Raw genomic sequence first — 26,245 nt, forward strand, 5'->3', positions numbered from 1 at the left:
AGGCCAGGCCTGGTACAGGCAGGCCTTGGGCGGGGCTTCTGACTGTGAGATGGTGCCCCACTGAGAGAAGTGCCCTGTGGCTTGATAACAACTGTTTGTCACCTGTGTGACCAAGGGTCCCCGTCTTGGCTCGTTCTTATCAGAGACCAGTTGTTAGGCAGCTCCAAGTCTTGCCAGGCAGCTCTGGGTCTGGCCTGCATCCTTAAGGACACTGGCAGGTCCCTCAGAGCTCAGAGCATGCCCTGCCCTGGAGAATGAGGGCCAGGTGCTTCTCATGGTCTGTTCCAGGGATGACCTTGATGTTGTCTATCAGGTCTCGTGTTTCTGGGCCTGGCAGGTGCTCAGAGTGTCCTCTGTGGAGCTTTCCTTCCGCCGGGTAAAGACTCTGGGATCTAGGGGCCCCTCCCTCTGGGTGGCCAGTCCCTTACCCATCTCTGTCGGACTGCATTCCCAACATTGGAGGCTTCTGAAGACAGGGAGAGGCAGTGCTCCTCTTGCACATCCCTGGAGATGTCCTGATGGCCTGCTGCATGCAGGTGCCAGGTGGCCCTGCCACCCAGCTCTGTGTCCTGGAAGTCAAGTCTGGGGAAGGTGGTTGAGGACCCTTTATTCTACCCGTAGGTCCCAAATCTCTGGTTTTAACCACAGCCTCAGCCTCGGCTTCATTCCCTAGTGGGAGAAGATGCTCCCCCGCTGCTCAGGAGCCTCAGGAGGCTTACTTTCTGGCTTCCCCCTTCTGTTCTGTCAACATTTATTTGGCTCCTACTACATACCAGGCACAGTGCTAGGCACATCATAGAGCCTGTATACAGCCTGGGGTTGTGGGGAAGCAGGCTCGTGAGTAGACTTATTCTCTGGGAACAAGAGGTGGTGAGAATTGGGTAGAGGGGAGGACCAGCTCTGCCTGGAGCATCAAGGAGGGCTTCCTGGAAGTGCAGGCTCCTTTGGGGTGGGGGGCTGGAGTGTCTTGTCTCTGCAGAGAGGCTGCTTCTGAGGGAGGCCCTCCAGCTGCTGCTTCTTGAGGAGGATTGGGGCTGCCTGACCTGTGCCCTCTGCCTCCTCTGAGCATGTCATGCTTTCTCTTGTGACAGGAGATCAGCGGCTGGTACTACCTGCTTGGGGAGGACCTGGGCCTGACCAAGCACCTGAAAGTGGCCAGGCGAAGACTGCGGCCCCTGAGAGGTACATACACACCACCTTCTGCCCAGACATGCTGCCCCTCTCCCTGTTCCTACATAGTAACATCAGTGTTTTGTGACAGGTGTCACCCCAGGCTGTGATCAGACCCTCTTGCAAGCACCTGCTAGAATTCCGGCCCTAGAACACATGACACCTTTATTTATCTGGTTGGAGAGGGTTATGGCCTGACCCCATGTGGTTCGGCTCCCCTGACCTCTAGCTCATGGTGGGCTGAGCTTTGGGGGCCCCGCCCTGAGGTCAATGGCTGCCTTGCCGACCTGGGGTGCCCACCTCTACAGATGAACCATGTGGGCCCTGAGGATTGTCTCTTTCTGTGCTGTCCCCACATGCAGACCTGATTCCCGAGCCCCTGCCGGGCCTGAGCCTGGACATTCCCACATCCCAGAGGCCAGGAGTGGCTCAGGCAGCCACATGGCCCTGGCACCTTGGCCTTGTCCTCCGGGTGGTCTGCAGGATGGGCACTTACATATCAGAAGAAACTTTCTGACTCTGCTCCATCGCCTTCCAGACCCGTTGTTGGCAATGCCAGGATGTGAGGACCCTGCGGAAGGGGAGAAATTCGAGGTAGGTGGGGACAGTAACCGCTCTGGGCTCTAATCTGCTTCGGATCAGTCCCCTGGCCCAGGAGACACCTAAACAGACTGGCATTCTGTGCCAGCCCACTTGGCACTTGGAAACTCAGCAAGTTGTGCAATTTTAAGGGTCATTTCTTGTGCTTTTCTTGGGGTACTCAGGCTTGGGGCAGGGGTGGGGAGAGCACCAGGCCCTGGTCCCTGGAAATGGGGGAGTCTGGGTGGTACCGACTTTTGGTCTCTTGAAGCTGAGTCCTCTGTTTCCTGCAGGCCCCCTCAGAGCCCTTGCGTTCCCTGGCACTGTGGCTGAATTCCCTCCCTGTTAGGCTCCCTTGATGTCAGGGAGCAGCTGTGTGTCTGAGCCCAAGGCTGATGGGTTGTCACTTCATTAGGGCTTTGAATTTAGAGAGGAACCTTCCTGTCGGGATTTTGGGGAATTCGTCCAAATTCACTTCCTCTCCTTGTAGGATGTGTCAGGTGATCTATGGTCTTCTCTAATGCCCGAGAGGGAGGAACAAACTCCCAGTGATTGAGTAGCCCCTCTGTGGTTGCCTAACAGCATCCCCGAGGATGAGCGGGACATGTGAGGTTCAGAGACGTTAGGTCACTTTCCATGTCCACGCAGCCAGCAAGTGGCAGAGGTAGGATCTGATGTGAGGTATGGCTACCTCTTACCAGTGTCCTAGCCAGGAAGATAAGATGGTAATATTTTCCATGACAATATGTGACACTGAGGTGTGTTATAATCTACAAGACATTTTCCTTTTCGTTTACTCAAGTCATTCATTCAGTCATTCAGTCCTTGTGTGTGTGTGTGTGTGTGTGTGTGTGTGTGTCTTTTTTGTAGGGCTGCACTCACGGCACATGGAGGTTCCCAGGCTAGGGGTTGAATTGGAGCTAGAGCTGCCGGCCTGCACCACAGCCACAGCAATGCCAGATCCGAGCCGGGTCTGTGACCTACACCACCGCTCATGGCACCCTGGATCCTTACCCCACTGAGCGAGGCCAGGGATCGAACCTGCACCCTCATGGATACTAGTCAGATTTGTTTCCACTGAGCCACAATGGGAACTCCCATTCGGTCCTATGGAAGATCCACATGGACCAGGCCTTGTGCTCAGTGCTGGGGTATAGCTGTCAACAAGCCAGAGGTCCCTGCCCCCCACCAGAGCCAACAGGCTAGGGCTCTGCTGTCCACTATGGCAACCACGTGGCTACTGAGCACTTGAAATGTGGCTAGTATGACCGAGGACCTGAATTTTACATTTTAATTAATTTTAATTAAATTTCAATTGCACATGTGTCTAGTTGCTACCATATTGGATATTACAGTATTAGAGTAACTTGCCAGGGGTCTGCTTTCTGTGGCTTCATTACAAGCTTAAAAGCTTCCTCTGGTTTTGGGGGGTTGGGGTGAGGGACGGGCTACAAAGGCCTCTCTCCCTCTCTCTGTACACGCCGAGCACAGAGGGACAGTGACCAGGGAGCCTCCCTGGGGATTTGTAGGAATTACAGGGACATCAGCACTGCAGGTTTCTAGGTGGCCTGAGAGAGTCCTGTTGGACCCCGCACACAGGCCCTGACCTCTAGGGATGTTGTTCTAAGGCGCATTTGACTTTCCCAGGCTTGTACAGGCAGCCATGTCCATAGGACTCAGCAAAGTTGGGGTGATTGTCAGAGACTTGGTTAGGGCAGGGGGAGGACCCCTGAGAGGAGACGTGTTCAGCCCCCTCATCATGTGCATGGGGAGCCAGAGGCTCAGAAACCTGGGTGACCTGTCCCCCGTCACAGCAGCCAGAGCCGGGCTGGACCAAGGGACGTCTCTGGCGTGGAGGATGTGGGTGGCTGGGTGGTTTTCCCAGGGGCCCTGCGGGGGGCGTAAGGGGCTCACTAGGCACAGTTCTGCAAGGCGGGCCCTGGTCCCTGCTGGCTGACCCTGACTGCTCAAGGCCCCGCTTCTTCACCAGTAACATGAGGAGGTCGGATCATCTGGTGATTGGAAATCCTTTCCCCGCTTGACTTTACAGTCTGCTTGTCATCCGATCCTTAAAGCAGCCCACGTCCATGGGCGAGGAGTCTGACTTTTAAGTAGCTTCTGAGCAGCAGGCAGACGCCAGAGGTTTTGTGTTCCCTGTCTTGACGTGGGAAGTCTGTGGGTGTACCCCCAAAGGTGTCCTTGGACTCTTAGGCTAGGTTGGTTTCCTGGATTTGCTGCTGGGGACCCTGGGCTTTGCAGGGGGAGGCGCGTTGTTACAGAGCCGGCTGCGTTTTCTGCCTGGGTTCCCCTCCAGCCAGGGGTGTTTGTGAGAACTCTGGAATCACAAAGTGGCCCATGGCGGAGAATGCAGCCAGAACAAAGGCGCCCTCTCCCCGCCGGGGCCCGGGGAATACTAACTAGTTGACAGGAATTTTAATATAAAACTCTCCCTCTTCCTTGTCATTCGGAGGTTTCAGGAAGCCTTCGGGCTTATCGTGCAGAGGCACACAGCACAGACAGGGCTTGGGGAGGTGAGAGGTGATTTCCTGCCATTCTTCTGTGGGGCGGGCTTCCCAGGGCGGTCATGCCAGGCTGACGGGGCGCAGTGCGGGCTCCCACTGCTGGGGGGAGAGCCGGCTTTTCATGGGGCGGCAGCCGAGGCAGGACCCGCAGCCATGAACCGCTTCAATGGGCTCTGCAAGGTGTGTTCGGAGCGCCGCTACCGCCAGGTGGGTGCTTGGCCCTTGAGGGTGGGGGCACGGGGGTGTCGCTGGGGGTTGGAAGTGGGGGCTCACTGAGCAGGATGTCTCTCCCCACAAGGGCTTCCTTGCCTCCTCGTGCCCCTTGCAGGTTCAATGTGATCTGAGGGGAGGACAGAGGCAGGAGCTGGACCCGCAGACCCTCTCTAGGGGCAGACGATGCCAGCTCTGCCCCATCCTAACCACGGACCGGGTAGTGTCCGTGGTGAGATTATCTACTTGATTTTTCTAGTCATTTTGATTTGGGAGAAGGGTAGTTAAAGGGAGCATCCCGGCCTGAGACTGGAAGCCACTAGCTTGCTGAGCAGCTGGGTTTGTCTTTCTTGCTAACTTTGTATTTTTGCTAACTTTCCCTATTTCCGATGGGATGGCAGTGCCTGTCCTGCATCGTGTAGGTGTGACTGTGTTTCGGTGTGTGTTGGTGTGTGCTTGTGTGCTAGATTTTCCTTCCCTGTAGCCGTGATGCTCTGAGGCACCTCGGGGTCCTCTGGTTCCAGAGCCTGACTTCACAGAGAGGGTTTGACCTCTCAGCCTTGGGTCTCAGGATTGGGGGCAGAGTGGGAGTGATGACGTGTTAGCCCCCAAGACATTTTTTTCTTATTAAAAAGCATGGTGTCAGGCTGGGTGAAGGCAATGGCCATCCAGATTTCAGGAATGTCCAAGGAAAAGTCCTGATTTTAAAAGTATAGCGAGGTCCCTCTGTGTGTTTTAATGTCCAGACTAGAATCTGGGTCCTGAACTCCCTCAAACAGACAACGTAAGTCTCAGGGAGATGCTCAGAGGGGCCTCCTGCACTGCGCAGGGGACGCGCGTGTTCTCTCTCCAGCCCCCAGCTCTCAGGGCCCCCCGCCCCCGCCCCGGGGGCCTGCAGAGCTGCCCCTGTGACCCTGGAAACTGGGTGGCAGGGTGGTGAGGCAGAGTGGGAGGTCAGAAGTCCTTGGTCACTACTGGCCTGAGGATGGGACGCACTGGCAGGCAGAGTGGTGTCAGGCATGAGTGCGGTCTGGGCCTGGGGCTCTGGGGCTCAAGTTTAAGGCAGATCCCAAGCCAGAAAGCAGGGCAGGGTTGAGAGCGCCAGCTTTGTGCAAGACCCGGGCTCATACCCAGCTCTGCCCTTCTTGAGCTCTGGCTCCGGAGCACGTCGCTTGACCTCCCTGAGCCTCACTCTAGCTGTCAGTGGAAGAGGGTGATCACGGGATGATGCTGCGAGAGTGGAAGGAATGGGTATGCAGTGCCTGGTGCAGGGCCTGGTATGTACACATTCAATAAATGTAGCACTTAGGGATTGGCATTGAACTCTGGGCATGACAGAGGGTCAGAAACCAGGCAGGAGGGCAGAAGTAAGGTGCTGGCATGGCTGAGATCTAGGAGCAGAAGCAGTTCCTGCTCTGGACAGGAAAGAGCAAGAACCATCCCGAGGAAGGAAGGCCTCTGCCAGGAGTCGCCGAGGTCCCAGAGTTAGGGTGGGGCTGCTCCCCTTCACCGCCTGACCCTGAGGCCCAAGGTCAGAGAGGAGGGCTGAGCACTTATGCTTCGGGCCTCAGTTTCCTCCTCTGTGAAATGGGCCCAATAAAGCCCTGTGTCCCCCTCAGGGCTGCAGTGATAACCAGGTTCTTTGGACGTTGTCCTCTCCATGAGGGCAGTGGTCATCCCGGACAGAGCATAATCCTGCTTCCTTCATGCGTCCCATCTGCTCACGCTGAGCAGGAGAGGGGCTTGCTTCCCGGACACCCTCTCTGCTCCCCCTCTTCCCAGCCCCCAGCGGGCCCAGACTGTTTCTGCACTGGCTCTCCTTAGGCTGGTGCCAGGGAAGGTGGAGGGGTCTCCCGCCCACAGTCCCACCTGGATGAGGGGACCAGGGTGTGGTCAACTCTGGGGCTGGTCCTCAGACTCTCAGCCCTGAGCCTGTGGGTGCTGGGCCCTGCTTTTGAGAGCCAGGCCCCGGGCAGGAGGGACCATGGCCCCTCGTCGGGTAGGACTGGGGAAGGGCAAGTAAGATGCTGGCATCTCAGCTGCTGCCTGGGTTGAGGATGGGCTTTGAGGCCCCTAAAATCCCTGCTGGTCGCATGGAGTGGACCGGGCTCCTGTCATCGTCCCTTGGCCTCAGCCTGGGCTTTCCATACTCACTCCAGAGTTTGTTTTTCTTTCTCTCCATTTTTTTTCCTCTTCCTGTCTTAGCTATGTGTTTTCCCAGAATTCTTATGGGAACGGGGTATTTTCCTGCCCCCCCTTCCCCTTGTCTGTCAGGTTTCCTGTTTTACAAACTCACTTTGAATCCAGGCCCAGGGCTGGTGGGAAGCAGATCCTCAGGGGCCTCCCCGGCAACATCCAAGGGCTCTGGTGGCCCTGGGCTCCCATGCCTGGCCTTTGGAATGGCTGGCAGGTGAATGCTAGGTGCCCGGCCTGGAAGAAGCAGCCCCTAAAGGAAGGAGACAGAAGTCTCCTAACGAGACAGCAGCCCTTGATCTTTTCCAGGGCTGCTGAGCTGGCTTCCTGGTCAGCCTGCCTGGGATACCCTTCCCCATGCTGCACCAGGGCCCATGCCACGTCCGCTTCTTCTAGGGGACCAGACCCCCTTTCTGACTTCAGCACCCTTAGTCTGTCCCTCTTATGCACCTGATTCAAGCAGGCTAGAATCACTGTTTGGGTGGGCAGGGGCTGCAGGCCTCCCAGAGCCTAGCCAGGGGTGCACAGAGGGGGCGCAGCAAGGCTGAGCTGTGCTGAGCCAGTAGGCGGTGCTGCATCCCGACAGCTTCCTGCTGCTGGTGGGACGCTGTCCTCACTAACACAGCCCTCGCTGGTTCCTGCAGAGCACCAAGCCCCTTGTCTAAAGTCAACGCACAAAGGACGCGGAGTTCCCATTGTGGCTCAGTGGTAATGAACCCAACTAGTATCCATGAGGGTGTGGGTTCAGTCCCGGGCCTCGCTCAGTAGTTAAGGATCTTGCGTTGCCCTGAGCTATGGTGTAGGTTGCAGCTGAGGCTTGGATCCTGAGTTGCTGTGGTGTAGGCTGATAGCTGTAGCTCTGATTCGACTCATAGCCTGGAAACTTCCATATGCTACAGGTATGGCCCTAAAAAGCAAAAAAAAAAAAAAAAAAAAAAAGGCACAAAGAACTCTTTCTAGCACCATCCTCACATTTTGCTCTAATGCTTTTCATGTCCTGCTTTGCTTTGGAGAGATCTGTGTACCCTCCTGCCCCTCTGGGAGCCAGAGACCAAGGCCTCATGCCCTAGTGCCTCAGCAGAGCCTGGCTTACAGAGCTCAGTTATTGCATGTTGCTTTGAAAAGAGCATCCATGGACTTTCAGGGGGCTTCTGAAAGTAGGGGTTGTGAACTAGGCATGTACATGGGCCTCAGCAGGCACCGTGAGGTCATTGGCCAGTTCAGGTTCAGCCAGGAGGCCTAGCACTGCCCTCACCTGCTCCCTTACCTTCAAGGGAGGATGACTGTGAGCACATGTCCCCTGCCCCTTGGCCCGAGGTGGCGAGTGTGTGTATCCCTGTCTTCCCTCCCCTGTGCTCCCGAAGGGCAGCCAACAGCCAACAGGTCAGCTTCGTCTCTGGGCCATCAGGGCAGGGCCAGCCCAGGGCGATGCTCCGTGAACCCCCGGGGAAAGGAGGAAGGGGCTGGGCAGGCAGCAGGTCACAGGTGGGGTGGGACTAGCAGCACAGCAGGCCCTTAGGGGAAGGGCTAGGCCCCATGTCTGCCAGGGCTGAGGAAGGCAGATTCACTCTCCCAAGGCTCTGCCCATCCCAGGTCCTCCTGCATGAGCTCCTAGCCTTCCTGCTTGGCCCACAACCAGTGCTCAAGATGCCTGGGCCGAGATAGGGACAGCGAGGGGCTGGCCAGCCTCCTCCTTGGCTCCAGCAACCTTGGAGAGGAAGGTGGCTCTGGGGTGGGGCCTGCTCTGACCTTGGAGCAGAGGCAGCAGCCTCACGGCTTCTGGGAGTAACCGGGCAGGGCTGTGTCCTAGATCACCATCCCGAGGGGGAAGGACGGCTTTGGCTTCACCATCTGCTGCGACTCTCCGGTCCGAGTCCAGGCCGTGGATTCCGGTGAGTGAGTGTCTTGGGTGCTGCCAGCCCGAGGCTCTGCAAACAAGACCTTGGAACTGAAAGGGGGACCCTAAAGTGGAGCAAAATGTCCTGGTTTTTCAAAATGAAAAGAATAATATTTTTAAATGACCGCAGATGAAAGTGAGGTCTGTGAAAATACACCCACTCTCTATTTTTTTTTTGTTTTTAATCAAAATGAAAATAGATTTTTATATTTTGTTTCCCAGTCATTTCAAACAGGAACTAAATCTATATTTTTCAGTTATGGCTAGATGGGAAAATGAGAGTTGTTGATGAACTCAGTTTGGAGTCGATATTATCCTAGTCCAGCCTGCTGGGCCCTTAAAAGTAGTCATTCCCTCCCTATTTTTCACAAATAAAAGACTTCTCCTACTCACAGAGTGAGCATCCTAGGAGGAGAGGCCAGACCATGGCGATCTGGGGACCCACGATGCCTGTGCAGGGAGGGGCCGGAGGTTGGTGCCCCATGAATGAAGTGTGGGAGCCTGGCGACAAGGAAGAGTTCTCAAGGGACTGGGGGGAGGCCCTGTTGAAGAAGGGGGCCCTGCAGGGAAGGGTGGCCAGCAGAGAGGTTAGCCAGTACTGGGTATGCAGGCAGTGAGGAAATGAGGGCAAAAGGGAGCCTCCCTTTAAGGTCCCCAAAAGCCTCAAGGTCAGCCCCTCATTCACAGATGAAGAGTCGGGGTGGGGAGGGGGCAGTCCTTGGCCAAGGTCACCATAGAAACAAAGGACCCCAGGGCCTTTGAGGGGTTTGTGGGCTTCAGGAGCCCTTGAGTGGCTTTTCTTTGTGCCTGCAGGGGGGCCGGCAGAGCGGGCAGGGCTGCAGCAGCTGGACACGGTGCTGCAGCTGAATGAGAGGCCTGTGGAGCACTGGAAATGCGTGGAGCTGGCACATGAGATCCGGTGACAGGGGCGGCGGGGCGGCCTGGGGCCTTGGGCAAATGCGTGCCTCCCCTTCCCAGCCCTGGGCACTTGCCCTGCCTGTCCCTCCTTCCCAGCCGTGAGCAATTCGCTTTGCTCCTCGGGGATCGAATTTCTTGGCCTTAAATTTGAAGGGTCAGGCTCAGAGCAAGCAGTGGGGAAGAAGCTCTTAAACGGACCCTGTGGTTCGTGGCGGGGCTCCGGTGGGGGGTGTCTCTTTCCCCTGTAGCTCGTTAGTTCCCTGACCTGAGAGCTAAGCCCATTGTTTCCTGAGGATGTGTAGACACGGTAAAATTTTTTAATTGCACAGTTAAACAGCTATTATGAATTTCGACTTTCCGGGTTAAAGCCCTCATGGCCATTTTCGGTTTGCTTCTAGAATGACTGGGTCAGGGGTTGTACACAGGAGGCTTGCTTGCTCCTCCTTGATGATGCTTTACCCGTGGTGGACATCGCTGGTTGCGTTTGGTCTTCTTTCTTGTCTTCCTGGCCTTGGCCTTAGCACCCTTCCCAGCCTCTGTCAGTCAGCTAGAGTCGACCTAAAGGACCCCTCTCTGCCTCCACAAATCCCAACCCTGACTGACGTGGGTCTCCCCAAGGCTCAACCTCTCCGTGTGACCCCTTCCAACTTCCAGGAGCTGCCCCGGCGAGATCATCCTGCTCGTGTGGCGCATGGTCCCCCAGGTGAAGCCGGGGCCCGATGGCGGGGTCCTGCGGCGGGCTTCCTGCAAGTCAACCCATGACCTCCAGTCGCCCCCCAACAAGCGGGAGAAGAACTGCACCCATGGGGCCCAGGCACGGCCAGAGCAGCGCCACAGCTGTCACCTGGTGTGTGACAGCTCAGATGGGCTGCTGCTTGGCGGCTGGGAACGTTACACAGAGGTGACCAAGCGCGGGGGCCAGCACACCCTGCCTGCCTTGTCCCGTGCCACTGCCTCCACTGACCCCAACTACATCATCCTGGCCCCGCTGAACCCTGGGAGCCAGGTACGGACAGCTGGTTCGGGGAAGGTGAAGGAGCACGGGCCCCTGTGTGAGGCCAGGGAGACGTGAAGACTCAAAATTGAGTTGCGAGGAGCCTGCCAGGGGGTGGGAGTGGGGGCTGGGGAAGTGGGGTACGTGTTGCTCCCGCCTGTGTTGGGCTGTCCTGGGTAGAGAGCAGATGGGCCTTCGTGGCCTCAGGGGCACAGATCTAGGACCAGTGGACGTCACAGGGTGGAAGATTTCACCTTAAAAGAAGGAAGAGCTTTCTGCCAGTCTGTGTTTTTCCAGCGGAATGGGCCCGGGGTAGGCCCTGGGCCCCTGTCATTAGAGCTACAAGATGGCAAAGGGGGCCAATGGAGTGCGTGCCCCCAGACATTGATCCCATGAGATACTCTGAGGAAAAAGTGTGCTGAGGTCAGAGACGTCTGAGAAATACCTCACTCACTCTGCCTTTTCTGGGCGATTCCCGATGCATATTAGCCTATTTGAGGCCCTGAGGGCATCTGCAGTGAAGGTGGTGGTTTAGCCCAGTGTTTCCCAACCTCCCCCGATGGCGCAGCCTTTGTTGCAGAGTTGTTGGTGTCCCAAGCGCTGATGTTCCACAGAACGTACTTTGGAACAAGCTGCTGTCAGGGAGGTTGGGGACTCAGCCCAGGGGTTAGTCTTAATGACAGCTCAAAGCTCAACTCGAACATCCTGGAGGAGTCTAGATTCTGGGATCCCTCTAAGCTCCCCATGAGCTTGTTAGCGGTTCTGTTGTTTTGCCCTCTTGCCCTGTGGTGCTCTCCTGCTCTCCCCAGGGCAGGGCCAAGCAGCCTGCCAGGTCCTCCGCCCTGGTCCTGGGGCTCAGGTGGTTTCTGTCTTTCCTTTGCAGCTGCTGCGGCCTGTGTACCAGGAGGACACCATCCCTGAAGGTGAGTCTGTCCTCGGCTGCTGTGAGATGGCGAGTCAGCTGGGAGGCTGGGCCCTGCATCCCACTCAGAGCTGGGAGGCCTTCCCAGCAGCGTCAAGATCCCCCCACATGTGGACACAGACTCTCCTCCTGGGACCCTTTCTCCCTCACTGAACCAGTGTCTTTCTTCCTTGGAGCCTGAACTGAGAAGCAAGAGAGGGCATCTTCCCAGAGCAGTCTAAGAGACAGGCTTAGGCATTCAGCTGAGATTCATCCAACGTTACTGAGCACCCAGTGTGTGTAAGATGCTATAGGCACTGGTCAGGCCCGCCTGGAAGGATGGATGGAATTTGGAACTGGGAGGTCTCAAATTGGAGTTGAGTGAGTTTGAACAATTCATGTCCTCTCATTGAGCCTCTTTCTTTATAAAATGGGGCTGGTACTTCCCGCTTCGGAGCGTTGCTGGGAGGACTAAAGGAGATAGTGGTTTTGAGCAGCAGCCTGATTACTGAGCCATGCTACATGGGAGATGGTTGTCTTTGAAGTGCACAGATGTCTCTGCTGTTTGAAAGAATTCTTCTCCCTTGGCCTTTTTTTTTTTTTTTTTTTTTTTTTTTTAGGGCCGCACCTGAGGCATATGGAAGTTGCCAGGCTAGGGGTCCAATCGGAGCTACAGCTGCCAGCCTACGCCACAGCCACAGCCACAGCAATGTGGGATGTGAGCCACATCTGCGACCTAGAAAACAGCTCAGGGCAACGCGGGATCCTTAACCCTCTGAGCAAGACCAGAGATCACACCGGCATCCTCATGGATACTAGTGGGGTTTGTTACTGCTGAGCCACAAAGGGAGCTCCTCCCTTTAAATCCCGGCCTGATTTTCTCAGAGCCAGGGAGAGAAGCTGAGCTCCAAACCAGTCCCTCCTCTCAGGAAGTTTGCAGCATTGCTGTTGTGCTGGAGTCAGCTGGGCATTCCCTCTCTGCGCCTGTTAGAGTCCAGCTAGCTGGAGTGCAGCTGGCATCTAGGAGGTTGAGACCAGCCTTGCCTGATGGTCCATGACGCTGACCTTGGATATGCTTGAGCCCTTCCTTCAGCACACACAGAATGCCCTTTGACGTCTTTCCTTGAGAGTGGCCTTTTCCAGCCACTTGCAGACTTGCTTCTTGTCAGCAGTGTGAAGACAATGCTTTGCTTATAGCAGATGCCTTTTTTGGGAAAAAGGGTTCCCATCAGGCTTAGAGTTGCGGGTGGAAGGCCTCTTCATTCTCTCCAGACTGGGGCATTTGGGTGTTTGGGCTTGGCCTGCTGGAAATGAATCTGTGTACCTTCTAGAAAAACTCTGAGAGTGGTTCAACTCTCAGATTTTAAAAAGCTTTTAGTTGGGGAATTAGGTTAGAATGGGGATGTCACTGCTAAATGGTGACCCCATTAAGGGCAGGGCCTAGGTCAGCTCATCTCAGTGTATCTGACGCTGGACCCAGGGTCTGACAGGCAGCGTGACAGCAGGTACTCAACAGAATTTTGCCGAGTGACTGAAGGGAAATGCCCTGGGTTGCTGCTGCTAAGTGTTTGTATCCTGACCGTGGGGCTGGTGGGGGGAGCTGGAAGGTGTGTGGCCTGCTGGGGACTGGTGTGATTCTTTCTCAGCCCAAGACATGCCTCTTGGTGTCCCCCAGCTTGTATCCAAGTTTTGGTTCCCCTCTGAGAATATAGTACTTAGTGAACCAAGACGGGCACCATCATCCAGGTTGTGGGAGAGAGACAGGCAAGGATATCCTGCTGCTGCTAATGATAATGGTAACTCGAATGCACTGTATTAAGAGCTTGACTTCATTTATTCTTCACGATAATAGCTATTTTGGTATCCAGGTTCATCTGTGCTCTTCACCAGGGGTCAAGTGTTCATGACTCCTTGTCCTGAGGTTCGGAGGAAGAGGTGAAACTCAGAACGCAAATCCTCCTTTAGATGCACTCCTTGGGTAGAGGCTAAAGCTGTCACCAGCGTGCCGACCTCTGTCCCCTCCTCTGGCTGGGCTGCCTGGCCTCCTTTCAGGAGTGTAGGCTGAGCCCACCTGAGTTGAATGGGGTCTTGTGCCCTTCCGGGGCCTGGGGGGCGGCCTGTCTGCCTGTGGTTGACATGTTCTCTGGGGCCCCTGGGGCCCTCAGCATTGTCCTTTGCCCTGTAAAGGCAGCCCGGGCTCAGATTCGCCCCTGCCTGGGTCGGGTAGCTGCCAGGGCTTGTCTTGGAAGCTAGAGAAAAGCCAAGTAATTACTGTGTTTGGTCAGTGAAGCAGGTGTTTAAGGGGTGATATGGGGGTTTGGACCAGAGAGTGTACGAGTTAGCAGAGGGGGAGTCAAGGAGTTTGCCTTCACAGAGTTCAGGGGCTGGGATGCAACCTGGACTGTTTTTTAAGAAAGATACTTTAAAAACTCTGTATTGGAGAACCAAGCCTCCTTGCCCCACGTTATCCAGGGTGCTGGAGATGGGACCCGAGGGTATGCCTCATAGGTTGGGTTGATCCCGCCAGATGACTTTGGGCAAGTCCCGCAATCCCTGCAGGCCTCGGTTGCTTTGTCTGTAAAATGGAGCTGCTTCCTACCTGAAGGCAGAAGTGTGTGTCAGGTGGCTCATTCATGACTCTTTATTGCCGAGGTGAAGATTCTGTGACAGCTCTGTGCAGCTGGGCAAGGAAGGGAAGAAAAGGATTCCTTTAAAAGTCAGACTGGCAGGCCCAGGGCCCAGATTTTGGCATGCGTGAGCAGCACCCTTCCTTACGTTTGGTCTGCTTTGCTTTGCTTGTCAGTCCTGTGTGGTTTTGTCCTCTCTGGTCTAGGCTTGGCTGGCTTAAACTAGACTATCTCATCGCAGACTGACCCGTGACCCCCATTCATAGTGTGATCTGTGGCCCAGGAGCCCTGTCCTCTCGCCGGCCCTGTCGGATAGACTATTTGCCGGCTTGGCTTGGTAATCCTCGTGCCTTCACACTCTGGAACCACTCATCAAACCCTGTCCTATTGGGCCTCTCACGTGGGCCCCCTCTGCTGTGTTGTGTTTACTTTGCAGGGGCGGAAACTCTGGCTCAGAGTGGGAAGAGCCTGTTCAAGGTTGCACAGCCAGTCTCTGAGGAAGCCAGTGGTCAAGTTTAGGGGTCTGGTCCACCTCACATCCAGTGCAGATTTTGAGAGCCAGGGAGTGGGTTCTTTCAGCACAGGAGCCAGGGCCTGGCTGCACAGACCCCTCTGGGGCTGGCGTCCAGGGCTGTGTAAGTACTTCATGCATCAGGCCCCCGCCCCCGCCTGGGCTCCCGCTCTTTCTGCTCTTCTCTTAGCGACTCCCTGAAGAGGCAGGAAGTGGTTTAGGTGATCATGGTTTGAGTGCTGCCCCAAGATACTGCTGTGATCAGTGGTCACTTGTGTACGGGGGGCTGACTTGTTTTTCTCACCTGCTTGGTGAGAAGGGGCATTGGGTGGGTGGAGGAAGCAAGTGTGAAACCTTCCGAGCTGGGTTTTTCCTCTGAGGTCGTGGACCACGCGTTGGTGGGGAGCTTCCCTGAGATGTTACTCGGTTCAGGCCACCTGTTTACCCTCTAGCTGCCAGCACCGGGGGTGGCAGCAGGAGACCTGGGCCCCAGGTCTGAGCATGCAGGTTAGGGAGAGCTGGTCAGTCGCTCACCTGGCAGCAGGAACCCTCGGGAAGGCCCAGGTGTGTGTGGAGCCCAAATGCCCTTGAGTTCGTCTCCTACCTACTTGAGTCCAAGAACTCCTGACTTTTTAGCTACTCTGTGTTTTGCTCCTCTGCGCATTGATGAGACATGGTAAAGATCTGGATGTCACCCCCTTTTTTTTTTCTCATTTATAATGATTTTCATTTTTTCCATTATAGCTGGTTTACAGTGTTCTGTCAGTTTTCTACTGTACATCATGGTGACCCAGTCACACATACATGTATAGATTCTTTTTTCTCACATTATCATGCTCCATCATAAGTGACGAGAATAGTTCCCAGTGTGACACAGCAGGATCTCATTGCTTATCCATTCCAAAGGCAATAGTCTGCATCTATTAACCCCAGGATGTCACCCTTTGCTTAGTGTGAGGGTGTGTGTCCTGCAGTGTCGCTTTATAGAGGGACCCCATGTAGCACCTCCTCTGCTCTTTCCTGGTGATGATTTTCTCTCTCTCCTTTTCTGATGAGAATAATTTTTGAGTGAGTGGCCCGCCCCGGGAGAACCTCCTGGCCGTGATGAAACCTAAGATTCAAGAGTCCCTGGAGCACCCGATTAACTTGCTTTTCCAAGCGGAGGAATCACAACAACAAGAACCACAATAAGTTAGCAGCTCACCTTTATCTCGCACCTACCAGGCATTGTTCTAGGGACTTTACTTGGGGTATCTCATTTAATCCTCACAGCACCCCCCGTCGCCCTGCCCAGTGAGCTTGGTTCTGTTACTGCACTTGAGGAAACCAAGACTCTGAAGGGGGAAAGGAGTTGCTAGTGGTCACCCAGCTGGTCAGCAAGAGGAATGGGATTTGGGTGCAGCCCCCTGGCCCAGAGCTGGTGATCTTCCCTGAGAACTAGAGCTGCAGGTGCCACTCCTTATTCCAGACTGACTCAGTGAGCCAGGCTGCTGCAGCGTCCTTGGCTAGCAGAGCTCCGATCCCCCAAAACACATCCTGGGAAAGCCCACTGTCTCTGCCGTCACCGTAGAGACAGGCTCTCCAGTCCCTTCATTCAAGGGACCTGGGAGGCCATGAAAGGGACCAGCAGTGCTGGGTGGGGCAGGCAGCCGTGGGGGCAGTGCCAAGGGGGAGCGCACGTGCTCTGCTGCCCGGGGCGCTTGCATTGATTGATTGCTCCATCTGGGTCCAGTGAGGGCAGATCTTCTGATTTCTTAAATCTGAGAGATTTTCTGATTTTTAAAAGTACGAGCCCAAACTGACAGGTCCGATTCAGGTCCTGGGTCACCAGATGAGGAAGGCTGCCTCATGGTTGGTGGTGCCCAGCTCTGTCCTGGCCCTGGAGTTGCTGGTTGGCCGTCAGGATGGAGGATGAGGGAATTCCTTCTGAGGCCTCCCTGTCTCCGCAGCACCTTGCTCAGGGCCTGGCACATGGTACATGCTGTTGTCAGTGGCTGTTGAGGGACCGAGGCTCTTCCCTGTTTCTGCAGAGGGGGTGCCTTTGCAGGGGGACGCAGATACCTCACAGCCCACCGTCTCTGTCCCACAGAATCGGGGAGTCCCAGTAAAGGGAAGTCCTACTCAGGCCTGGGGAAGAAGTGTCGGCTGATGAAGACAGTGCAGACCATGAAGGGCCACGGAAACTACCAGAACTGCCCAGTCATGAGGCCGCACACCCCACACTCAAGCTATGGCACCTACGTCACCCTGGCCCCCAAGGTCCTGGTGTTCCCCGTCTTTGTTCAGGTGAGCTGATGGCTGACCCTGAGGGCTTCTCCTGGAGGAGGCAAGAAAGAAGAGGGTCCTTTACCCCAGGACTCAGGGATGGTGCCTCGTTGCCAGCGCTAAGGGCCCCCTTTGGGGAAAGGCAAATAGCTTCAGGGGCTCAGGCTTCTGGGGCTTATACAGAGGGAGCAGAGGTTTGCAGGAGGAGGAGGAGGAGAGCGGGGGCAGGAAAGCTCAGCAACAAGGAGGCCCCCTGCCCCCTTTTCTCTCTGGGGGCATGTCCCATGCTCAGCTGCTCATCGTGTTGTCACAGGGCCTGGGGGACAAGGCTCCTGCTTCCTGGCTCCTCCAGGGCCTCGTTGCTTGGACATGGCCAAGGGAGAGAGCCTTGAGGTCTGGCATCTCGTCTGGTCTCCTTGGTCTTAGCATTCGTGTCTGGCCAGTATGAGCTGGTGGCCTGGGTTTATTTAGATCTCCCTTCTCCTACTTGTCTCTCGTCTTCCTTCTGCTCCTCCCCATCTCTAAACCTTTCTTTATTCTGTCCCCCAGATGTAGCCAATATGAGGGTTTAGATAGCTTGCCTCCGCGTATCCCTATTAAAAAAAACCACACAGTTAGATCATACCATACATTTTATATCCGGTTACCTTTTTTAAACAAGAATTAGAGCATGAGTATTTCCCTACATCATTGAATAGTCTTCGAGTCTGTGTTTTGTGGTGGTTGCCCACGACGATATGGATGTACCCTATTTATTTAACTAGTTCTCTCTTCAGACGCTTGTGTTATGTCTACTCTTTCGCTATTGTAAATACCTCTGTGATGAAAATCCTCATGCGTAAATTGCCTCTCAGATGATTTTCCTTGGGAGAGATCCGTAGAAGTGAAATGACCAGGTCATGGGTCATAAACATCTCGAAGGCTCTTTATACAGATTTTGACAAATTGCTCCCCAGAAAGACCACAAGTTTATCCTCTCGTCAGCAGCCTAGAGGGGACGCGGCCCTAAGGGCTCCATTTCTGACCAGGTTTTCCATCTCTGGTCGCCTGGCATCCCATTCTGGGCCTGTCACTGCCCAGTGGATCTCAGAACTCATACTTTTTTAGGATGCGGTGCATCTCTGGCAGGTGACATGCCTCTCCCCAGACAACTCTATGTGCAGGGTCTGCCCCTTGCCTTTCTCTTGGTATCTCCTCCTTCTCAGGATGGAACCACAAAGGTCTTGGCATCCATGGGGCTTATTTTTTTGTTTTTATTTTAAAGTTTTTACCAAGAAAATTAAAATTAGTTTTTCAAAGTTATAAAAACTTTTGTCAACTACCTAAACCCCAAATGGCATAACCTTAGATGTACAGTTTAACAAGTGATTCTAAGGCAGACATGCACTGAGAGAAAGGACTAGACCATGGCCATGGCTCTGGAGGCTATGACTATCTCTTCCTGATTACAGCACCCTCCTCCCCACCAGACATAGCCGCCAGCCTGACTTTATAATAATCAGGAATTATAATGCCTTGCTTTTCTTTGGCTTTGTCATCTCTGCATGCTTTCCTAAAGGACCTCCTTCCGAACGTGGTTCACAGAAACTGTACCTCGTATCTTCTTTTGCTTCTTTTGTCTCCCGTTACTTGTAAGCTCTCTCCAGGTTGTTGTGTGTAGTTGACATTTGTTTTGTCATCTTTCTTCCAGCACCTTGCTTGGTGTCAGATGCCTAGAAGCCATGTTATGCATGCATATTCACAAGGATAAGTCCTGCTGGGTAGTCCTGAGCTTAGGGTGGATTCTTCAGGCTGAGCAGGGCCGGGGGGGGGGTGGGGGCGTGGGAGGGACAGGGCTTGCAGCGGGTATGGGGCAGGGTCACGGCATGGAGGCAGAAGTCTGGGTGAGAATTGGTCCCTGGGAACTCATGGCTGAGAAGACGCAGTGAGGTCAATTGTGTGATGCACGTACAGCAGGGACTGGCTGGGCCTTGAAGGGATTCAGGTGACCAAATCTGGCATGAGGCTCTCAGGATACTGCAGGAGGTGTCCTGAGAGCCTGGGCCCTACAGCGTGAACGGGACAGGGAGCGTGGGGCCAGGAGGGCCCAGGAGCTCAGTACAGGGCGGGAGCTGGGGGTGGGGAGGCCGACCCTGTGGTTGGACTTCCTGCAGCGAGAGGGTAGCTCTCACAGGGAGGGTTGGGGGGGAAGGTAGTGGCGGCAGTACCGCCCAGGATGAGCAGCCCAGCCTTTCTGTTTCTGTCTGTGTGAGGGGGTGTGTGGGTTCCTGGGGCGGGGGCAGGGCTGGCAGGCTCGTGGCTGGCTTTGGCAGGCTGCCTCCGCTACCCCCACTTCCCATCTCCATCGGGCCCCTTTGAACCGTGCTCTTTGTTTTCAGCCTTTAGATCTCTGCAACCCTGCCCGAACCCTCCTGTTGACAGAGGAGCTGCTGCTGTACGAGGGAAGGAACAAGGCTGCCGAGGTAAGACTTACGCTTGTGTTTCCCAGGCCGGGTTTCCTGGTGGGTTTCATCCTCCAGGCCTCTAACTTTCCTCTCTTCCTGATATATAGTTAGGGTGGAAAAGACCTGAAAAGTTGAGGGAGGGACTCTTCCGTGCCCTCACTACCAAATGGCCACCCAGCTTTTCTTGTATATTTCCAGGAATGGGGAACTCACCACCTCTCAAGGCTAATATTTACTCCATTTTTGATGGTTAGAAAGTTTTTCCAGCCCCGAGTGACACTCCCTTTTTGATCCCAACTTCCTCTAAGGAGCGGAAGAAATGGCAGTTCACTCCAGCTATGACGAATGACCTTGTGGGTGAGAAGATTAAAGCCGTCAGCCAGAGAGAATTTTTAGAAGAGCATCACTTACCTGGGTGTTCTGGGTGTGTGTTAACCCGAATCCCCAACCCTCTTCTGAGGGATATCTCTTTAGGCTCTAGCTCTGCCAAACAGAGGCCTGGGCGTGGAGGTCACGCTGCTCTTCCTGGAGCGGGCCCTGCTCAGCTCTAACTGGGGGAACTTCACTCGCCCACACAATCCCCAGAGCTGGCCCGCTTCCGGCTCAGTGTCATGAGTTTAAATCTACTTCTACTTGGGAACAGAAGTTGGCGCCCTGGGATCTGACTTCGGCTACCTGGGAGCCTTGACGAGAGGATAGGGGGCTTGCTGCCGAGCAGGCCCTGACTCAGAGCTGGCAGGGTGGCTTGGTTGAGTTGAGATGATGGAAAGATCAGGAAACTTGGAAGCAGAAAGCAGATAGCCAGCACTCCCTCTGCTACTGACTCCCTTATGACTTCCTTCTTCCTCAGTCTTCCTATCTGAACAGTGGGTGTGTGTGGGTGTGTTTTAGGCAGCAAGGTACGGTTGCTGGCCCTTTCAGCCTCAGCATTCTGGGTTGTTATGTGTAGTTGTGGCTAAAGAAGGCTTGCTTTCGTTTTGTTTTTTAAATAAGCAGACCAGAACTCACATTTTCCAAATAAGCATTGTCCCTTTCAGGGGTGTTTCCTCGGGAGATGGCAGGCTTATTTCTACCACATTGGTGCTGCTCACCACATTTCTGGGCCTCCTCTTCGGGAACTTTCTGAAGAACCTTGGCCTAGCTTCTGAATTGCTTCCCCGGGAGTAAAACTTCATCTTTTGAAAGGGACTTGAGTTTTAGGAACAAAAAGTCCCCTGAAGCTGTGCTTGGTGAATAAGTCCGTGGTGGAGCTAGGTCAGGTAGCCGAGGGTCAAAAACTGAAATGTGGTGATACGTTCACGAGACTCAGAAGGAGGCAGTTAGAAATTGCGGCCACCCAGGAGTACACACGAATGTCTAAATGTGTTCTTTTGTTTCCCTGCTCACTCACCATTGAACCTGCAAACATGGAGCGGTTTATATGTCCCCACTGCATGGGTTTTTGGTGCCTGACCCCAGTTAGCTCTTGCAGCTCCACCAGGAGGGGCACATTTCCCCCCCTCAATAGATGAGGAGACTGAGGCTCTAGTGAGATTAATGAGGACCCGAAGATCTCGAGGCTCCTAAAAGATGGAACCCTGATTAGCACTTAGGATCTCTCTGGCTCAGCAGTGCTTTCCAGAGTTCCATGCCACAGAGTTCCCATTGTTGCTCAGTGGTAATGAACCCTGCTAGTATTCATGTGGATGCGGGTTCGATCCCTGGCCTTGCTCAGTGGGTTAAGGATCCGGTGTGGCCATGAATTGTGGTGTAGGTTGCAGACACAGCTCGGATCCCGTGTGGCTGTGGCTGTGGTGTAGGCTGATGGCTGTAGCTCCAATTTGACTCCTAGCCTGGAAACTTCCATGTGCCACATGTGCGGCCCTAAAAAGCAAAAAAAAAAAAAAAAAAAAAAAAAAAAAGCAGAATTCTATGCTATCTCTAATGTGTTTGTTTAAAAACTAGCAAACACACGCTGAAGTGATAGCCTGATGGTAGTTATAATTTGTCCAAACCATCTTTGCTTAGTAGATCTTTGAAGCCCTAGAACGAAGAGACCCCCTTTGAAGACTGAAAGAAGTGATTTAAAAAGTACATTTCTTTTCCTTGAACTTTGATCGGAAGCAAACATGTGACTCTTGGCAGCCAAAAATATAAACCAATTCAAGAGGGGTTTGGATAGCTTTGGAGAATTGAAGCTCTGGGTGGGTCCTCAGGAGCCTTCCATTCTGATTGCTTCCCTGTTTAAGTTTCCAGCTGATTGTTTCCGTCCTGTACTTGAGTCTTCAGAGGCCCCTCTGGACAGTGGTTTTATTCCTAGAGAGTGCTAAATTATAGAACGTTCTCCCCGGTGCTCAGCAGAAATCTCTGTTCCTGGGACGTTCGCCTTGGTTCTTTGTCCCATCTCTTCCCTGGGCATGCTCCACGAGCTGGTCCAGTCCCACACTGTGAACTGCCCTCGTCGTCCCCCTCCCAGAAGTCACAAACTTGATTAATGTGCCCCGAGATCGAATCAGCATTTTGGCAGGGCCTCCTTTCTACATTCAAATAATGGTTATTGAGCATCTGCCATGGAGCCAGGGCCTGCGCTCGGGATTCCAGGAGTCCTGCGAGGCCCAAGACAGACACACCCTCACTTTACACACTGACTCATTGAGTTTACCATTAACTAAGGCACCAAGGTCTCTTCTGCAAACCCTGCCCTTAGGCAAGACTCCTGGGAGGAAGCTTGATTAGGGCCACTTGGGAGAAGTGACCCTATAAGTTGCAAGGATTTCCTAACTGAGCGACCCCTCAACTCTTGACCCTTTGGGAAAACAGATGTGTCCTTGGAGCAGGTGCGGCACAGATCCCTGTGGTGGAGGGCAGCAGGTACCTGGGCCGTGGAGATGGGTATCACTCCCCTGGGGCTGCTGGGGCTAGGCCAGCAGGATGCTGGTGTGCTGGAGAGGGGCCCACCTCCCCTGGCACGCTCGCCTCCCTGCCCTGCCTCCTGCCGTGTGCCAGGTCTGCCCTTTCCCCGACCTGACTTTTGGGGAAATTCTTCATTCAGGCCTTAATCACTTCCTGTCTAGACCGCATTCTCAGCTCTGGGAATCCGGGCCAGCGCGGCGGCCTGGTCTTTTCTCACCTTTGCTCTGGCACTTCCCCACTTGCCATCCATCGAGCCCTCTCTGGGCCTGGGCCTTTTTTGGACTTTTTAGACTCCTGCCAGACTATCTCCTCTGATGGCCCATACCGCCCCCCAACCCCCTGCCAGCTTCTCCGCGGGTCTGGAGGCCACTTCCAGGTTTGCCTTAAGCAGGTTGGGAGCGGGAGGGTTTCCCTTATGTTGGCCGGTGTAGAGCCCTCTCCTTTCCATTGCTTGGAGGTTGACGTCTTCTTCCCGGACAACCAACCCCCGAAATCCTTCTGACTCTCGGATCATCTTCCTCCCATCCCCTAACTTCATCTTTTTGTCTCCTTTGCTCCTCTTCTTGGGTCCCTGCTTGGATTCTTTCACATTCAGGGACAAGAAAGCTGTAGGCATATTGCCACCTCACCATATTGTGAAAACTTTGGGGTCAGCCAGACCTGGGCAATGGTCCTTGGCTGTGTGGTCTTGGCTGGGTCTCTTACCCTCTCTGAGCGGCAGAGTCCTCATTTATACACGAGGGCAATGATGTTATTTACAAGTGAGGATCCATTGAGCAGAAAGTAAGCTCTCAATAAATGGAAGTTTCCGTGTTGCCGCGTTGGGAACGGGATTGGAGAGAGCCCCTGCTGGGATCCTTTCTAGGCCAGGCTTCAGGAGCTCTCATCTTTGGTCCCCATTGGAGAAGCCGGAGCCCTGAGCGCCTCCTGCTCAAGGGTGCCCCCTGTTGTCTCTGTGGCCTAGATTCCCTCAAACCTCTGTATGCCAAGTGGTCCTTTGAAAATCGTTTATGTATTTTTAAGTTATAAAAGTAGCAGATTCTCATTGCAAAATAATGAAAATTAAACAGAAATGGATAAAGTAAAATCCCATTCCCCACAGTGAAGAGTGCAGTGAGTGTCTTAGACATTTAAAAAAATGTATAGATATAGACAAGTTTACAGTTTTGTTTTACAAAGTTGGATTGTATGCTAGGTATTTTTGCACAGTGCACTATTTTGACTTTTGATGGACAGATTTCCATTTCTGCCCACATAGCTGTACTTTAATCTTTTCATAGCTGCATAAAATTCTACCATATGAAAGTAGTATCATTTATTTTATCCATCCTTTTTCTCTCTCTCTCTCTCTTTTTTTTTTTTTTTTTTTTTTGTCTTTTTTAGGACTGCACCTGCAGCATATGGAAGTTCCCAGGCTAGGAGTCAAATTGGAGCTGTAGCTGCTGGCCTATGATGCCACAGCCAGCCACACCAAATCTGAGCCATGTCTGTGACCTACACTGCAACTCACAGCAACACCAGATCCTTAACCCACTGAGTGAGGCCAGGGATCAAACCCGCATCCTCATGGATACTAGTCAGGTTCTTAACCTGCTGAGCTGCAACAAGAACTCCTCTATCCTTTCTTAATGGGTATTTATGGTTTTTTTTAAAATTAATTACAAAAACACTCTGAGGATATCCTTACATGTCCATCCTTCTATGTGCTTGTAAGTATGCCTGTAGGCTAGTCCTAAAGGTGGAGTTGTTAGGTCATCTTTTTTTTTTTTTTTCTTTTGGTCTTTTTGCCTTTTCTAGGGCCACACCCACAGCATATAGAGGTTCCCAGGCTAGGGGTCCATTCGGAGCTGAGGCCACCAGCCTACGCCAGAGCCACAGCAACTTGGGATCCGAGCCGCATCTGCAACCTACACCACAGCTCACGGCAACGCCGGATCCTTAACCCACTGAGCAAGGCCAGGGATCAAACCCACAACCTCATGGTTCCTAGTCGGATTTGTTAACCACTGCGCCACTACGGGAACTCCATGTTAGGTCATCTTTAACAGTCTTGACAGCCAGATATCAACATGTTGACTTTTTAAACTAACTTCAGCAACAATCCAGCACGCACTTACTCTGGCCCTTAGTTTCACCCTCATCATGGCCTTTAGCTGCACAGGTCAGTCTTCTGACTCTTCTCACTTCAGATGAGATGAAGTGTCAGATTTTGACACCTCAAAGGGACGTCCACAGAATTCATAATATTTTGTCTCCATCAGAGAATCTAAAATAGGATTTTATTGCCTTTGACTAAAGGCCACCACAGGATTTACAAAACAAAGACCAGTGTAATCTTTAGTGGCATTAGAGGATCCAGAGGATTTTTTTTTTTTTGGCATAAAAATATGCTGAGCACGCCTGATGGCTTATTTATTTATTTTTTTGCTTTTTAGGGCCACACCTGCGGCATATGGAGGTTCCCAGGCCAGGGGTTGCAGCTGCCAGCCTATACCACAGCCACAGTAACACCAGATCCGAGCCACGTCTTCGACCCTACACCATAGCTCATGGCAACTCCGGATCCTTAACCCACTGAGCAAGGCCAGGGATCAAACCCGAAACCTCATGGTTCCTTGTCGGATTCATTTCCGCTGCGCCATGACAGCAACTCCCCGATGGTTTACCTATAATGTCTAAAAATATCTTTCTCCTTTATTTTTGGAGCAGCCAGTGCATAAAACAGACAAAAGTTCTATATTTGTCTGTCTTGGAGCATAACTGGCTTTTTCTTGAACTGATTGTGCATGAGCACAGTTAAAATTATCTGCAAGGAATTTGGTAAGAATACTCACGTTGCATGGGGCTTCAGTTCAGTTTCACAGAGCCTGTGGGAGCCGGAGAGGATCTTTGCCCCCTGTTTGTACAGATGAGAAAACTGAGGCCAAGGGGACCCAGGGGACTTAACCAAGTGTTCCTTGCTCCTTAGTGGGACAGGAACCTCAACTTCTGACTCCAAGTCCAGTGCGTTTTCAGCCAGACACTTAGAGAACGCAAGCAAATGTAGCTCAAGGGTGGCACCAAGCCAAGGGCACTGGGCTGGAGATTCCGGAGGCGTTGACTCAGAGAGGTGGGCCTGTGGATGTCAGGCTGTGGGGAAGCTGGCAGAGGCCACCTGGCATGGAGGACGAGGATGAGGACGAGGGCCCCTTTTTTGTTCTGTTTTTTTTTTTTTTTTCCCCCACTATGAGGACTAGGCCAAAGGGCAGTCTCGACTGCGGCTCAGGTCTCTGTCCTTGGCTGAGGCCACGCTGAGCATCTGCCCCTGGTTCTGCCTGAGATGATGGGGACCTGTTACCCCGACCTCTGGGGAGGCTGTGGCTGATGGTCTCTGGGTGTGCAGAGCAGCCAGCTCTGTTTGCTCTCTCCTCATGCAGGTGACGCTGTTTGCCTACTCGGACCTGCTGCTCTTCACCAAGGAAGATGAGCCGGGCCGCTGCAACGTCTTGAGGAACCCCCTCTACCTCCAGAGTGTGAAGCTGCAGGAAGGTGAGTGCGTGCCTGAGACACCATCCACGCTGCCTGAGCCTCCCTGCTCTGGGCCACACGAATGGGAGGTGTGGTTGGGGCCCCCTGGGCTGGTAGGCTGTCAGACACTGGCGTTCCATTCCAGGCTGGCCAGAGGTCCCATTGTGACACAGCGGAAATGAATCTGACTAGGAACCATGAGGTTGTGGGTTCGATCCCTGGCCTTGCTCAGTGGGTTAAGGATTTGGCGTTGCTGTTAGCTGTGGTGTAGGTTGCAGTTGTGGCTCAGATCCTGCATTGCTGTGGCTGTGGTGTAGGCCAGCAGGTGTAGCTCCGATTCGACCCCTAGCCTGGAAACCTCCATATGCCACAAGTGCGGCCCTAAAAAGCACACACACACACACACACACACACACACACACAAAAGGCTACTTCCGTTCCAGGCTGGCAGGCCCCCTGAACTTTGCTGGGAGGCTTCTCCTCCAGAGAGGTTTCAGGGAGGCTGGGAGTAGAGTGGGAAAAACACTGGGTTCAGACAGACCTGTGTTCAAATCTTGGCCCTGCCCCTCACTACCTGTGTGACCTCGAGCAAGTTTCTCGACCTCTCGGAGCCTG

At 53.7% G+C, this 26,245-nt stretch overlaps 1 protein-coding gene and 1 non-coding gene across 2 annotated transcripts in view; one reads left to right on the forward strand and one right to left on the reverse strand.

Annotated features, from left to right (window-relative positions):
- The window catches only part of RGS3 (regulator of G protein signaling 3), a 133,188-nt gene that overhangs the window by 31,780 nt on the left and 75,163 nt on the right, over positions 1-26,245 (forward strand). The window contains 9 exon segments of the mRNA XM_003480580.4: positions 1,092-1,182; positions 1,709-1,764; positions 8,485-8,566; positions 9,385-9,490; positions 10,144-10,495; positions 11,367-11,406; positions 16,612-16,808; positions 19,166-19,249; positions 25,540-25,651. Coding sequence (XP_003480628.4) covers positions 1,092-1,182; positions 1,709-1,764; positions 8,485-8,566; positions 9,385-9,490; positions 10,144-10,495; positions 11,367-11,406; positions 16,612-16,808; positions 19,166-19,249; positions 25,540-25,651 — 1,120 coding nt within the window.
- Positions 25,098-25,174, reverse strand: MIR378B (microRNA 378b). Its single transcript, NR_128559.1, has one exon. It is a non-coding gene; the product is annotated as a microRNA 378b (primary transcript).

Source organism: Sus scrofa, chromosome 1 (assembly GCF_000003025.6).
Source record: "Sus scrofa isolate TJ Tabasco breed Duroc chromosome 1, Sscrofa11.1, whole genome shotgun sequence".
Taxonomy (NCBI): Eukaryota; Metazoa; Chordata; class Mammalia; order Artiodactyla; family Suidae; genus Sus; species Sus scrofa.